Genomic DNA, 16112 nt, shown 5'->3' with positions numbered 1-16112 from the left:
GGTGTCCCTCAGGAGCAGTGTCTGTGGTGGCACTGGTGTCCCTCAGGAGCAGTGTCTGTGGTGGCACTGGTGTCCCTCAGGAGCAGTGTCTGTGGTGGCACTGGTGTCCCTTAGGACCCGTGTCTGTATTGTGACCCTGGTGTCCCTCAGGAGCAGTGTCTGTGGTGACCCTGGTGTCCCTCAGGAGCAGTGTGTGCTGCTGACCCTGGTGTCCCTCAGATCCCCCAGCTGTGTTTCCCTGTCCCTCACTGCCCAGTGTTGTCCCTTGTCCCCCTCTCCCAGCTCTCCTACGTGGACTCGGACGGGAACCCCATCGGGGTGGTGCAGATGACCTTCCTGCGTCTCCTGAGCGCCTCGGCCCGCCAGAACATCACCTACAACTGCTACCAGTCGGTGGCCTGGCACGATGCCACCACCAACAGCTACGACAAGGCCATCCGCTTCCTGGGCTCCAACGACGAGGAGATGTCCTACGACAACAACCCCTACATCCGACCTGCCCTGGACGGCTGCGCGGTACGTGGGGGCTCCTGGCCCTGGCGACACCTCGGGGACACCTCGGGGACACCTCTGTGCCCTCCCCTGCTTGGCCAGCACCATCTTCTCCAGAGCAGATCACCCCCAAATTTCTGGTTGTCCTTGGCATGGGAGACACCAACGTGCTCTTGCCTAAGTGGGAAATAAACGATTCCGTGGGAATCTGTGATCCTGCTGGAAGGTGCAGCACCTCCAGGAGTAAAATCAATCTGATTAATCCAATTTCTCTGCCTAAAAGTGCTGCTTGTTGTTTTAAAAGCCTCCCTGTGCTTTTGTTCTCACACAGTTCCTCACACGGGGAGAGGCGAGCGATGGCTCCCGGTTGGGTTGGAAACGTGCAGGGTTTGAAAAAGATCTTTGTAACTTCTTCCAGATATTCTGAAAATTTGGGTTAGAAATTTGCAGGGTTTGGAAAAGATCTTTGTAACTTCTTCCAGATATTCTGAAAATTTGGGTTAGAAATTTGCAGGGTTTGGAAAAGATCTTTGTAACTTCTTCCAGGAATTCTGAAAATTGGAATTGGAAATTTGCAGGGTTTGAAAAAGCTCTTTGTAACTTCTTCCAGGAATTCTGAGAATTGGGATTGGAAATTTGCTGGGTTTGATAAGGATCTTTGTAACTTCTTCCAGGAATTCTGAAAATTGGAGTTGGAAATTTGTGGGGTTTGAAAAAGATCTTTGTAACTTCTTCCAGGAATTCTGAAAATTGGAGTTGGAAATTTGTGGGGTTTGAAAAAGATCTTTGTAACTTCTTCCAGGAATTCTGAAAATTGGAGCTGGAAATTGGGTTGGAAATTTGCAGGGTTTGGAAAAGATCTTTGTAACTTCTTTCAGGAATTCTGAAAATTTGGGTTGGAAATTTGCAGGGTTTGGAAAAGATCTTTGTAACTGCTTTCAGGAATTCTGAAAATTGGAGTTGGAAATGTGCAGGGTTTGATAAGGATCTTTGTAACTGCTTTCAGGAATTCTTGGAGGCAAAGCAGGAAGGGTTTGGTTGGAATTTTTGTTTCTGGAGCCCCAGGAGGGCTCTGGGCTGGGCTGCCCATGGGGTGCACAAGCACAGCCACAATTTCCAAAGGTGTCTCACGTCCTCCCTTTTCTTCTAACTCCTCTTGGATGCTTGATTTGGGTTTAAACTCTGAAAATTCTGCCCTCAGGAGATAAAAATTTGGCAAAGCAGGTGTTGCATGCATTTATTTTGAGCCCCAGCTTGCTGGTGTAAAAACATGAATAATTCCCACCCTCTGGAACTGCAGCACTTGGAGCCCACGGGACAGAAAGATTGAGATGTTTGACAGAAAAAGCTCCTCACGTAATTTGAGATTGAAACACTTCTGTTCTGGCACAAACAGATTTTTTTACTGATGGAGCAACGAGGAAAATCAGATTAGAGCTTTTAACACGTTCCTGGAGAGGGAAAGGGCATCCAGCCCCCTTCTGGAAACGCTCAGGAGAAGTTTATCCTCAAGTTTTTCGTGTCTCCTGCTGACATAACATCCTTGGGAAAAGGAACCTTCTCCTCCCTTCCCCTTCTGAACCTCAGGCTCGCTGGAGGAGCACGTGTTGCATGTTTTGAAGGGGATGAGCCTCCTGAAAACCTCCCCCTTTTGGGCAGATAAATTGGATTAATCTTTTACCCTGGCAGATGGTGCTGCCCAAAGCACAGGCAGGATATTTGAGATTTATCTATTTCCTTAAAGGAGTTTGGGGTTTACAGTGGATTCTCTCCATTAAAGATGATTTTAGTCTGACTCTTAGACCCATAAAAAGGCTGTTAGGAATTTAGAGAACTCCACCAGGAGTTCAGAGGTGCTTTTATGTCTTTTTTGGGAGTGAGTGCTGCAACCCATCCAATTGCCGGGCTCGGCTGTGCTGGGTTAATGGTTGGACTCGATCCTAAAGGTCTTTTCCATCCTGAATGCTTCCAGGATTGAGCCCTGCCCTGTGGAGATGAGGTTGGGCTGCCCCACATGGGGTTGCCACCAAGGTCCTGCTGTAGTGGGGAGGCTGCTGAAGCCAAGGCTGATGTTCTTCCCATCAATTGAATATGTTTTTCCTGAACTTCCAGCCCTTTCTCACAGCTGTGCTCCAGTCTGTTCTCTCGAGCCACACAAATCACAGGGAAAGGTAGAGCCCAAAGCTGCTCCATAAATCCTCTTGTTTGTGCAGCTTTGTGTGCCCTCAGGGGGTACTTCTGCTCCTCTAATAATTATTTATATTTTGGAAACAACTCCGTGGCCACCAGGCATGATAAAATGACAGCAGCACCTCGTGCATTCCACCAAGCTTTAAATGTGATCTTTTCACTAATATATTCAAATTAAATTGCTACCATTTGCCCAACAAGCCAGGCGTGTCCTGGGGGAGGGAAAACAACCTTTCCACAGCCCCAGCTTTTCCAGGCTCCCATTCCAGCCTGGAAATGTGCTGGAGCAGAGTCAGAGTGTCGTGATCTGCTTTTGCTTCAAGGTCTGGGCATCTCCCAAGGGTTTTTCAGCACATGCAAATAAATTTGTTTGGGTGGTGGTTACTCTGATTTGGGCCCAAAAATTCCCAGGAAAAATCACCCCCCACATTCCCAGCAGAGTGGTGATCATTCAGTTGTGCTGATGTTGGCTTGGAGGCATCCTCAGAGCTCCTCTTTCCCTCATTTTCCAGGCAAGGAAGGGCTACCAGAAAACCATCCTGGAAATCAACACGCCCAAAGTGGAGCAGGTCCCCATAGTCGACATCATGTTCAATGACTTCGGAGAAGCGGCACAGAAATTTGGATTCGAGGTGGGACCAGCTTGCTTCCTGGGCTAAAAGAGCCACCTGAACCTAGTCTCCAAATGAGCAACCTCGTAACCTCATTGCGCCGTTTAATTAAAAACAAAAAAAGAGAAAAAATCGAAAAAAAAGGAGAAAAAAAAGAATTCCTCGTCACGTGCACGGTCTGAAACTGGACAGCGATGGGTTATTATTTTTTCTCCCTCCTCCCCCACCTGTTTTGTTGTGTCCCTGGTTTTGCCCCAGCCCCTCTGTGCCCCCCCAGCCATTCCCAGGATGGATATGGAATCTCATGACCAGCAGCCACACACGGAGACCTGGCCCTGTCCCTGCCGCCACCGAGCTGAGCCCACCTCCAGCAAACTCCTCCTGCCTCCTCCTCCTCCTCCTCCTCCTCTTCTTCTCACCAGGAAGCGTTTGTTTGTTCCTAAGGGAAAAAAAAATGGAAAAAACTTGAAATTCCTCATGTCCAGCTCGATGTTGTTGAAGTCCTGGCAGTCCTGGATCTGAAGGTCCTCAGAGGGGTTTTGTTGCCTTCCACGAGGTTTGGATCAGCTCCAGCATGGCCAATTCCAGAATTTTCCACGTTTCCTCCGCTGAGTTTGCCTCGTTCCACGTTTTCCAAAGTGCTGACTCAAGGTCACACTGGGCATCTCTTTGCCTTGTCTTAAAGGTGCTTCTATTTTTGTGTGTTTGTGAGTAAATGTTTGTGTCGTATTTTATTTGAAATGTTGGAATGGTTCCGCCTCCAAACCATGCAAGTGACCTTGTCTGTATTAAAGCCACCCCATCCCAGCCAAGCTTCCAGCTGGGAATGAAGACAGCAGCTCCTGTCCCCACTTGTGCCTCTCCCCAGCCCCAAACTGGGATCTGGAGCCTTGGAATTACCCCCAGGATCAGGTGCAGACCAGCCCCTGAGCCACAGATGCCTTTTGGAATGATTCCTTTCCAAATGAGGAAATCAAAGCCACTTTTTTAACAAATTCCCTACAAATCCCCTGATCTAAAAGCAGGATCTGCACCGAGTCTCTGCCTTTTCATCCACTTGCCTAACACCCATATTTTAAATTCATTCTTCTTTTTTCTCTTTCAGCATTCCTTTAAAATGATAAGAATCAAACCTGAATCCATTCCCAGTGGCAGATCCCAGTGGCAGGGGAAATCCATTTGTCCTCTCTGAATTTCAAGAATAAAAAAAAAAAAAAAACCTAAAAAAAAAAAAAAAAAAAGAAGGAAAAAAAGGTGCTTTTTATAGTTATTTTTACATATCTCTGTGGTGCTATCTGATAACTTTAACACAACACTGGGGATACCCTGCCACTGGCCAATCTCCCACTTGGCTTTTTAGGCACTTTCAGGCAGATTTTGGCTGCTGATAAATGCATGGCACCTTCTTATCTCTTCTGTCCAAACCCTGCTCCTCTCCTTCCTTGGATGGGCCCGTGTAGAAAAAAGCATTAAATGTCCTTAAATTTTTTTATATTACAATTATTATTTTTTGGTATTCCCGAGGATATCCACGTCTTTTCCCGGTTGGAAGCAGAGCAGATTGTCCTCAGTGGCTGAACGTTTGTGGTGCTAATTTATGTTAATGTTGGGTGTCCTGAAGCCGTGGGGGTGCTGCCCACCCAGCAATCCGGGGAATTTGCAATTTTCCTGCTCTTCCCACATTTTTTTTTTATTCCTTCCACGGCTCACAACGTGCTGACACCCTCTTCTTTTCCCATTTATTTTCCCTCCTTGCCCGTTTTCCTTCTTCAGGTCTCTCAGCTGGAAAATAACCGTTGCAAGGTGGGGGTTTTTATAAATTATTATTATTATTAATATTATTATTTTTATTATCCTTCGGCCTGGAGCGTTCAGCTCAAGGGGGATTTTTCACCACCAAGGAAAAGGCATCACATTTACTGTGAAAAAAGCCTATCTATGATGTCTTTTCCCCCCTCCTGCCCAAATTGAGAGCAGCAGCATCCGAGGGAGGGAGGCAAAGCCGTGCTGGAGGGAGCGGCGATGCCGGCGGTGCTTTTGGGGGCCTGGAGGAGCCGTGTCCATCCCTCTCCCTCCTTCTCCTCTGCTCTCTCTCCCACTTTAGGGAATTGAAAAAAAAAAATAAATAAATAAACCCCAAAAGGTGCTACCCTAAAAACTGCAGACTCCGGGCAGCAGAGCAATGAAAAGGAATTTAGGATAATAAATAAGGAATTCAGCTTCTCAGTCACCTTGGCAACAGCGGGAAGGGCAGGAAAGGTTGCACACCCCAGCAAAGCCATATCCTGATATTTCTGATATTTCTGATACTTGTCCACACCTGTGTGTGTCTGCCCAGGTCATGGGATTCTGTTCTCAATTTTCTCATCAAGGGAGCTTTTTTTTTTTTTTTTTTTCCTTTTGATTTCTCTGCTTGAAGAAGAAGAAGAAAAAAAAAAAAAAAGAAGAAAGAATAAAATTTTCCTCTGTTGAATTCCACAGTGTTGTAATTGTACTGAGCTCCCAACTGTTCCAATCCCCCCCAGACCACTTAGCTACGGTATATTGCAATAAAATTACTACTTGTATTTGCAGACCTTCTTTTTGTGTAATTTTATTTCCCTCCTCCCCTTAATATATATTGACTTGAACAAATGTTGATAAGAAAAATAAAACCTATGGAAAAAAAAAACCCCAACTTTTAGTACATAAGGCCCTTTTTAAAATATAGTGTCAAATGCCGTATTGTACATTTCTTCAAAGTCCAATAAACATGTCATAAAATTTAAGTGTAATGCCCATAAGAGCTATTTTTAAATATTTTAAACCTGTGTAATAAAGGAATAAATGTAATAGATTTTTTTTTTTCAATAAATCAAGTTTACTGTTTCCACCTAAACCCCCGTGATGTTGAATCTCTTCTTGGAGTTGATTGCAGTGGGATTTCCCCAGGACCCCCCTGCCCTGTGGAGCCTGGAGACTTCATCAGAGCAGCAGTGGAGGTGCTCAAAGGTAAAGAAATACTGTCAAATACAACCCAAACCCGCCGTGGGGAGGGATTCCGGGCCTGGAATCTTTGTTTTTGTTTTTATTTTTCTTTTCTCAGTGAGAAATTCCAGTGCAAAAATCCAACCTGGTTTCGGTGGCTGGGATGTGGAGGAGAAGATTGTGTGGCCACCAGCTCTTCACCAGCTCTTCACCTTCTCCACAGCAGCAGAAACTTCACCAGAGGAAGGTTTTTCTCTTGCTGATCTTCTCATCCCAAGACAAATTCAGGAAAAAAAAAACAAAACATTTTCCAGCTTCTTGGTGAGCTCCTCAACCCCCAAGTTCCCATTCTTGGCCCCAGGGCTCTGTTGTGCGGAGGAAAACACCACGGGGAACACTTTGCTCATCCTCTCCTCCTCTCCTGCAGGTTTCACTCCAGGATCCTCTGGAATTCCCTGTGGGAAACTGCACCCCAGATCCGAGTCACTCTGGTTCCCAGGGGCTCCTCCAAACAAGCCCTGGGTGGTGCTGCAGCTCCAGGAGATGCTGGACCTTCAGGAGGTGACCTTTGGAGCCCTGCAGGTGGGTCACCAGCCCAGCTCTGCTGTGACCAAGCCAAGCTCTGTGTCCCAAAAGCTTCTGCCCTCCATTCTTTGGCTGCAGAAGGTCTGTGATGATCTTCATTCTTGGCTGAAAGAAAAGAGAAGGAGCCAAAGTCACAGGCTGGGGTGGGCTGGAAGGGAAATTGAAGATCAGCCAGTTCCATGGGCAGGGACACCTTCCACAGCCCAGGGTGCTCCAAACCCCATCCAAGCAGGACCTGAAATGGTTTAATCTTTAGTTATTTAGTCTGTCCTTAACTTCTAGGAGTAGTTTTGGGAAATCTTGGGGTGTTATGGCCAAATCTTCATCCAGATGGACCCCAGAAATGCAGAGGTAGCACAGCTGCAGGAAGAAGTGAGGGGAATATAACTTTATTTACTTAAAGCCAGCTGGAAATACTTCACTTGCACCTTGATCGTGCTTCAAGGTGACCCCAGCCCCATCTCACCAGTTGTGATCTGCACTCAATCACTGCTGCTTGCAGCAAAGGCCTTGGAGCTGAGGGAAGCTTTGATCTGCTCTTAGGGAAAACCAGAGATCTGAGGAGGGATCTGACTGTTTCTGCCACTGCCAGACACAGGAGCTCTGGCAGATCTCCCACCTCTTTTCACAGAACAAAGTCCGTGGTTTAGTGCTCCAGCTCCAAAGCTGCAGCTCCAGCAGGTGAAATACTGGGGGCAGTTTTTAGAAGAGCCACAGAAAGAGCAGCAGATCATTGAGACAGAGTGTCAGCACCCAAACCTGCTCAGTTACGGGCTGAGGATGGGGCTGCTCATCCCAAATTCCAGCAGCAGCTGCCTCCCACAAGGGCAGGACCAGGAGCACAAACCTCAGGAGGCAGCGAAGGGAGGATGAAAAGCACCAAGCTCAGCTCTTAAAGCAGGGAAGGGGAGGCTGCAGGGCTTGGGGCTGCTCCTCGGCCTTGCCCTGCTTGGGGGGTTTTATTCTAAGGGCCCTGGGCTGGGATTTCTGCCCTGCTGTGTGAGGAAAGCAGGTGAAGCCTGCAGTTTTCCCCACACAGTCAGTTCAGCAGTTGCCTGAGCTGGCCCAGGCACGAGGATGTGTCCATGTGCTTCCCACACTGCTGCCAGGGGTAAATCAGGAGCTGCTGTGGGATTTGCTGTCTGCCTGGGAAATGGAACTGTTCTTTGCTTTGGTTTTCAGCCCTGCTCTGGAGGAAGAGGCCCAGCCCCTCTGTGACCAGTGACTCCCTGCTTTTTATCCTGGATTCCCTTGGCTTGCTTCAGTTGGACTCCATCATCTCGAGGTCTTTTACAGCCTGGAGAATTTTGTGATCTAACAGGTGGAGCACTGGCTGTCCCTAAAGAAGCCCATCCTACATGATTTGTAGGAGTGGGATAGAGAACAGAGCCCAGAGGCTCCCACAAGACACAGCTCCCCCAGCCCCGCTTCCACCTGGGGCTGCACCAGCACAAACCAGCACACCCCAGTTCCTCCTGGAGCTGGGAAAGGGGACCAGGATCACAGCCCTGCCATGTCCCCCTCCCTTTGCCCCTCAGGACCCCATCTTCTGCTCTCCACAAGATGTCACAGCTCTGGTTGGGATGCTCCTGCTGCTGTCTCCTCTCCAAGGGATGTTCCTCCCCCACCTCCTCAAACCCTGTGTTTACAACAGACTGGTAAAAATAAAAATGGCCAAAAAAGGAGCGTTGGCACTGATTAAATTTAGAGACCAGATCCTGGGCATCCCCTCCCTGCCTAGGTGAGCTTTGGCAAACAAGAAGAGAAGCTGTGAACGGGTGTTTCATACAAAGGGCTGAGCAGCCTGAGTGCCACCAGAGCTCTCCTGCAGAGACAGAAACAGCAGGACCAAGTGGGAGGCTGGAATCAGGAGGGGAGAGGATTGTGCATGAATTAGCATGGGGAAAATATGCAAATTGTTGGGTAGAGTGAGGCTCTCATGGCATTCAAAGGAGATGGAGCTATTCTTGTCCTTCAGCTGCTTTTTGTCCTGCTGCTTCTCCCAGCCGGGCTGGATTTGACTCGGGTTTGTTTTTATTAATGTCTCAAGCAAAGAGCAGAATCGATCTGATCCACAGCTCTGGGAAAAGGAGAAAAAAACCACAAAATCCCTCTCATGTCTTCCTGTGAGAAAAAACCAGTGAGCTGGAGGTGCTTCTGGCAGTTCAGCACCACCTGTAAATTAATCTACAGAGTGCTCAGAAAAGCTGAAGCAGTGCAAGTCAAATGTGTCCCCTCTCTTCACACCTTGCCCAGGAGCTGTGCCTCTGCAAATTACCTGCTCTGCTTTCCAGCCAGACAGCTCCCATGTTTTTTAATCTATTTTTTTAACAGGACTGCTCAGTGCTGTGTGTGTCACTTGGCACCACGAGCCCCTCTGCCATGAGCAGGTGGGAAGGAAGGATTTATCATAATTATCCATCAATTAATCTGGATTTTCCTTCGTTTTTATTTTCTTCCCACGTGCTTCTCCTTTAAGGCAAGAGCAACCTTTGAGACCAAGCTGGGCTGATGTTCCCAACATCTGTCAGGGGCTGTTTGGGCAGGGCTGCTCCCCTGCCATTGTGCAGCGACCCCAAACCAGCCTTGGAAATAATTCATCCTTCTTAATTCATCCTTCCAGCTCCGGGGAATGCAATCCCTTTTCCCATCCAGGGGATCTTCTGTGGAAGTGGATTTGGGGTTCTGGCACTGAAACCCCACTTTGCTTTGGATCTGAGAGCAGGAGGAGTTCAGTGAGCTGTACTTTTATTAGTGGCACCTTCTGCCACCTCACTTGTTCCTCACCACTCCTCTGCCTGCACATTTTCCCCATCCTGGGGCATCGTGGCAGCAAAGTGATTCTCTCCAGAGGCACAACCCACGGGCAGCAAACAAAACCCAACTCACGCTCCTCTTCACAGCACTCCTCCAACAGCCCTGAGCAAAAACAAACACCCCAAAGACACCCAGCACACGGAAAGCCTGCAGAAGGCAGCTGCTCGTGCTTGTTCCCCCGGAGGTGCACAAGGAGGGGAGCTGTGAAGCGCTGAAATTACATCTTGTAAGCGCTGCCTGTCACGCTCAGAGGCACCCCTGCAACTGCTGCTGCTCAGCTCGACAGCCAGAGCCAGCTTGGCACTCCGTGTTCTCATCCTGCCTAATTATTAATATGTTAATTGGACAGTGAGATGTTGTTCTTGGTGGAAAATTTCCTGCGCCGTGCTTGGATTGTTATTCTTTTTTTTTTTTTTTTCTTCCCTGTCTGCTTCTGAGCTCGCAAATTTTTTGTGTTTCTCAGCCTGGGCAGAGCAGAGCCTGAGGGAGCTTTTTTGCCACATCCCTGGAAGTGTCCAAGGCCAGGTTGGATGGGGTTTGGAGCAGGCTGGGATAGTCAAGGTGTCCCTGCCCTGTCCTTGGGTGAGATCCAAGGTCCCTCCAACCCAACCCATTCTGGGATTCCCTGAGCATTCCAAGGTGCCAAGGGAGTCCCAAGTCAGGAGAGCATCAGGAATAATTCATCAGCATCCTGCTGCTGCTGATAATTTGGGAATATCCCACAGCCTGAAGGTGGAAGGGCATTGACATTGTTGTGTCATTGCCTGGGGATCCAGAGGGGAAAAATTGCCCTGACTGTGCCTTATTAAGGTTAAAATGTCACCAGGAGCTGCTGGGGGTGTGCCACAGGTGGTCTCACCCATCCCAGGTGTGGTGATGAGGAAGATTTCTTCAGGATTGAGGCACAAAGTCACACCCAAAGCTCTCCTGGGGGCTCCCAGATGGAAATCTGGGCTGGGAAGTGTCTCCCTTCAGCCCCACCTCCCCCAGAGCTGAAGGCTGGACCCCACCTGCTCCTCACTGCCACCAGCACGATGCTGAATTTCAGGAGGGAGCAGCAATCACTAAAAAAACCCCAAAATTGTCCCTTTTTGGGATTTTCCCTTCAAACAGGTTGATCCGAGACCCTGTTGAAACAGAAATCAAAAACCTGCCAGCCTCAAAACATTAATTAAGACACACAACAGGGAGAGAGGGGGAGAAGGAGGAGGGGAGCATCCATTCAGGAATTATCTGCTCCACGAGGCAGCTTTCGTGGCTCCCACACACATCCATCATTTTTGGGAGGGGGGAAAAAGCCAGAAATTAAACCCAACCCCAGAGGAAGTTTGTCCACCACCAAGGATTTAATTTCCCAACTTGCATCAGGCAAAGATTAACCTTGCTGAAGGGCACCAGTGGAGCGGGGAGGAATGTACAAATTAATCCCTGCTATGAGTTTCTTCAGGAGGAAACACCGAGCAGGATTAAATATTTATTGTATATAAATACCTTCTTTCCCACCTCCCCCATTTCCTCTCCTGATCTGCATTTCAGGCTCCTTCCAGTTTGCCCAGCAAGGGTGCAAGGGTTTGTTTTTCCTCCGGGATGAGGAGGAAGGTTTGAGGAATAATTCATTTGCCACCTTGATTTTTCCCTTCCCTCCCCTCCCAAGATTGATACCGTGGCACTTAAAGGGGAGAAAATCAACTTGTGCTGATCTATGACCAGACACTATTTATTCTCATCTGCAATTTTCTTCAGCTTCCTCAGAATTAAAATCCCTTTGCAATCTCTGCAGCTGCTGCAATGTGCCATTTCCCTGCCTGCCCTCCTCAGATGTCTTTTCCCTCTGATCAGGGCACGCCGTTATCGATGGTGTGATTCTGCTTTACATTCAGATGCTTCTGGGGTTTTTTGAACCATAAATAATGTTCCTGTGCAGCTCGGGCAGAATCATTCTGAGGGTTTGTTTGGTTTTTTTTTTTTTTTTCCTTTTCTTATTCCTTTTCTTTCTCTCTTTCCCTTTCTATCTTTCTTTCTCCAGCTCTTGCAAGGGGTGATAAATTCAGCATTTCTTCCCCCACAGTGATGTGCAGTATGGAGCCCCTTCCTTCTCACCTGGGATTTAGGCTCAGGGGTGACCTTACAAACAAAACAAAAAAAAACCTTTTCCATGGATCATGGGTTTCCTGGCAGGAACAAACCAGCCTGGAGAGTCTCCCTGCTCTCCATGACCTGGAGAGTCTCTCTGCTCTCTCCATGACCTGGAGAGTCTCTCCCTGCTCTCTCCATGACCTGGAGAGTCTCTCCCTGCTCTCTCCATGACCTGGAGAGTCTCTCCCTGCTGTGTCCATGACCTGGAGAATCTCTCTCTGCTCTCCATGACCTGGAGAGTCTCTCCCTGCTCTCCATGACCTGGAGAGTTTCTCCCTGCTGTGTCCATGACCTGGAGAGTCTCTCCCTGCTCTCCATGACCTGGAGAGTCTCTCCCTGCTCTCCATGACCTGGAGAGTCTCTCTGCTCTCTCCATGACCCGGAGAGTCTCTCTGCTCTCTCCATGACCCGGAGAGTCTCTCTCTGCTCTCTCCATGACCTGGAGAGTTTCTCCCTGCTCTCCATAACCTGGAGAGTCTCTCTGCTCTCTCCATGACCTGGAGAGTCTCTCCCTGCTCTCTCCATGACCTGGAGAGTCTCTCTGCTCTCTCCATGACCCGGAGAGTCTCTCTGCTCTCTCCATGACCCGGAGAGTCTCTCTCTGCTCTCTCCATGACCTGGAGAGTTTCTCCCTGCTCTCCATAACCTGGAGAGTCTCTCTGCTCTCTCCATGACCTGGAGAGTCTCTCTGCTCTCTCCATGACCTGGAGAGTCTCTCTGCTCTCTCCATGACCCGGAGAGTCTCTCTGCTCTCTCCATGACCCGGAGAGTCTCTCTCTGCTCTCTCCATGACCTGGAGAGTTTCTCCCTGCTCTCCATAACCTGGAGAGTCTCTCTGCTCTCTCCATGACCTGGAGAGTCTCTCCCTGCTCTCTCCATGACCTGGATATTCTCTCTGCTCTCTCCATGACCTGGAGAGTCTCTCCCTGCTCTCTCCAAGACCTGGAGAGTCTCTCCCTGCTGTGTCCATGACCTGGAGAGTCTCTCCCTGCTCTCTCCATGACCTGGAGAGTCTCACCCTGCTCTCCATGACCTGGAGAGTCTCTCCCTGCTGTGTCCATGACCTGGAGAGTCTCTCTGCTCTCTCCAAGACCTGGAGAGTCTCTCCCTGCTCTCTCCATGACCTGGAGAGTCTCTCCCCACTCTCCAGGGCTGCAGGAGCAGGAGCAGGGACATCTCCAGGTCACTAATCCCACCTGCTGCCCTTGGCTTGCTGAGGTAAACTGAGCTCAGGGAGAGGAAATGAGAATTCCTGGAACTGAGAAGTGCCAGGAGTGGGTCAGCCTGGAAATCAGGAAAGGTTTAATCACTGCAAGGGTTGGGCAGTGCTGGAAAAGCTGCCCAGGGAAGGGGTGGAAGGGTTTAAAAGACACAGGTGTGGCACTTGGGGACAGGGTCAAGTGGTGGCCCTGGCAGGGCTGGGTTAAAGGCTGGATGTGATGATTTCCCAGGGTTTTTCTGTGATTCCATGGCCCAAACCCATCCTGGGGGCTGCAGTGAGGGGACACTGCAGTGCCAGGGGCAGGGCCTGGTTTGTGTCACTGCTTTGGAGCCCTGGGACAGATCCCAGGTGGCTCCAGCTGAGTGAGGGGGGTCAGGACCCCCCAGATCAGCCCCAGCATCGCTCCAGAGCTGGAGTGAGGTTATGGAGGAGACCAAATTCATCCTCCTCTCCCTGCCCCAGAGCTTTCTCCCTGCTGCCCAGGGATGGGGAGAACTCCCAGGCTCCATCAGGATGGGTTTTCCAGTCGCTTTGGGGATCCCTACCTTTAATTTCCAGCACCAACAGCCCCTTGCAGCTCACAGGGGACCCACCTGAAAACGTCTGTGCCACTTGGAAAGGCTTTGCTGGGGCCCATCCAGCACCCTCCACACGCCTGAATTCCTGTTTGTTTTTTAAAAGCCCGAGATTTTGCCTTGTTTTGTCTCTCGTTTTGCAGAGTTAATCGGATTGGCAAGCACAGAAAGGAGCTGCCAGGGGAAGCAGCTGCTGAGCAGCACAAAGCTGGGTGTGTAATCCAAGCTTTACCCACAGCCTTATTAAGATCGAGATGTCTCATTACAGGGTGGATTTCCAGCTGGATTTCACAGCTTTTGTGATTTCTCCCTTTCACCCCCTTCTCTTCCCAACATTTATTTTTTTTTTCCCACTCATTTAATTCGCTGCTTTTCGCTGGGGGGAAGGAGTTTGGTTGAACACGTGTTGCACTGAGCAACATCCTCAATTTAAATGGAAATTCTATCAATAACAAATGTTCTCTCTCTTTCCTCGCCGGGGGAAGGGCTTGGAAATATCATTCAGAGGAAAAAAGAAACTCCACCAGAGCTCAGAGCCAGCAGAAGAACAGCCCCAGTCCTCTGGCAGGGCCAATTGCAGATAATAAAGTTCCCATTTGTTGCAGCTGAGATGGTGTAAATGGGCTGGAATAAAGAGGAGTTCAACAATCCAGGCTGAAAAATCCAATGAAGGGCGAGGGGAAGTGGGAATCTCCTTTTGGAGTGACTGGGATCATTATTGCAGCAGGGAAAGGGAGCCAGGAGCTCCAGGACAGCTCCTGGAAGGAATTTTGAGTGATCCAATCAAGGGCATGAGGAGTTTAGAGTGGATAAAGGGACCCAAGGCATGCCTGGGTCTCAGCCTGTGGCCCTCTCCCAGTCCTGCTCTCTTTTCCCATAATTAATTTATTATTTCAAGTCTGGTTCGTTGGAGCAGGGATTTTTCTATGTCAGGTAATGCTGGGAATGCCCTGTAACACATCCCTACATGGAAAACATCTAAACCACACTGAAATTTAGGTTAAAATACATTTGTCCCTCTTCTTTGGGGAGGAAACCTATGAAAAAAAAAAAAAATCACTTTTTCCATCATCGCTCAAAATTCCAGAAATCTTCAGAAATTACTCTCTTCTGGTTGAGAAACTTTTCCAGGTGTCCATCTTGCTAAAAAGCCATTTATTCCTAAAAGAGATGCTTTGAGGGAAACTTTTCAGCGGGCTGTAGAAATAAATCATTGAGTATTGCTGCTTTTCCTGCTAAGCACACACAGCTGTGAGATTCTTGTCAAACCTTCCCAACAGCAGGTTTCTCCTCTGAGGTGATGCTCAGAGGCTCCAGCTCCTCCAAAAATGGGGAAAAGATTAAAAATTCCCAGTTCTGCCCAGCTTTGGGGTGTAGCTGCTTTTCCAAACCCGTCGTGCTCCGTTTGGATGCGCTGCCCATATGGTTAAACACCAGAGAAATGCAGCCTTGAAAATATCTGCTCACCCAGGAGGAATCATTCTGCTTGACAGGCAATCAAGGCAAGATCAGGATGTTTTTTCCTCGTCATCACCAGCTCTGAGAGCCTTTGGAGAAGTTTCCATGTCCTTCTCCCTGTCTGGGCCTCGCCATTTGCTGCTGGGGTCAGAGCAGTTTTCTTTTTGCAAAACCCATCACCTTCCTCCCAAAAGAACCCAAGCAGGGCCTTGCCCTGCTCCGTGCCATAAATCACAGCAGGGAAATGAAATGTGGGAGCTTTCCAAGCCCCAGCAGGGCAGGGATGGTGCTGGATTCATCAATCCCAAGGCGGGGCTGGAGCTTGAGCTTTGCCCTTTACGAGCAGAGCTGCGTTTCAGGAGAGATTTCTGAGCCTGTGGCAATGAGAGCAGAGAGGAGAAATGAAACATAATCACCCTCAGTGTCTGCCTGGCCTGAGTTTCTGCAGGAAAAGCTGCAAGAGCCACCTGTGTGAAATAAAGGGCTTCGAGGAGCAAAGGAATCAATTTTATCCAGGGTGATTTTTCTCTCAGGCTGAGGGATAGATCTTCTGTGCCCCAGTGCACATCCTTGGTTAATAACTGGAGTCTTCAGCACGAAATACTGGGGAGAAAACTGCATTTTCAGCCCTGGAGCTGAGAGAGGGAAGGAGCAGCACTTCTCGGGGAGCACGAGAGCTGTGAAAGCTCTTCAACACCTTTAGTTCCTGTGTAGCATCTGCTGATATTTTATTTTTGGCACCTATCAAGCATCTATTATCCCTGCTGAGATTTTACCCTGTCGTGTTTGTGTGTGAAAAAGAAAAAAAAAATCCAGCGAATAATGAAAAAATGTTGGCAGTAAGAGAAATAAAAATGCAGATTCCTCAGGGCCTGGAGCTGCAAAGTGATGGATTGTTCCACAGACAGGAACCCCAGGGGATTTAGGGGAATTTCAGCCACCCAAAGAGTTTTCCAGAGCTTATTCCTTATTCCAAAATTAATGACTGGATCAACTGGGAGAACCTCCCCCCCCCAGGGCAGCCCTTCCCACTGATCCAAAGGGTGCTGGGATTTTCCA

The 16112-nt window shown here is 48.8% G+C and overlaps 1 protein-coding gene across 3 annotated transcripts in view; it reads left to right on the top strand.

Annotated features, from left to right (window-relative positions):
• COL5A1 (collagen type V alpha 1 chain) overlaps window positions 1-5866 on the top strand; it is a 145498-nt gene extending 139632 nt beyond the window's left edge. For all 3 annotated transcript variants that reach the window (XM_059864825.1, XM_059864824.1, XM_059864827.1), the window contains 2 exons: window positions 283-516; window positions 3195-5866. In XM_059864825.1, coding sequence (XP_059720808.1) covers window positions 283-516; window positions 3195-3341 — 381 coding nt within the window. In that variant the 3' untranslated portion in view covers window positions 3342-5866. The remainder of the gene's footprint in view (window positions 1-282; window positions 517-3194) is intronic.
• The last annotated feature ends 10246 nt before the right edge of the window (window positions 5867-16112 follow it).

This window comes from Haemorhous mexicanus, chromosome 21 (genome assembly GCF_027477595.1).
Source record: "Haemorhous mexicanus isolate bHaeMex1 chromosome 21, bHaeMex1.pri, whole genome shotgun sequence".
Lineage (NCBI taxonomy): Eukaryota > Metazoa > Chordata > Aves > Passeriformes > Fringillidae > Haemorhous > Haemorhous mexicanus.
The sequence above is the reverse complement of the archived record's forward strand: the minus strand, read 5'-3'. Positions and strand labels throughout refer to the sequence as shown.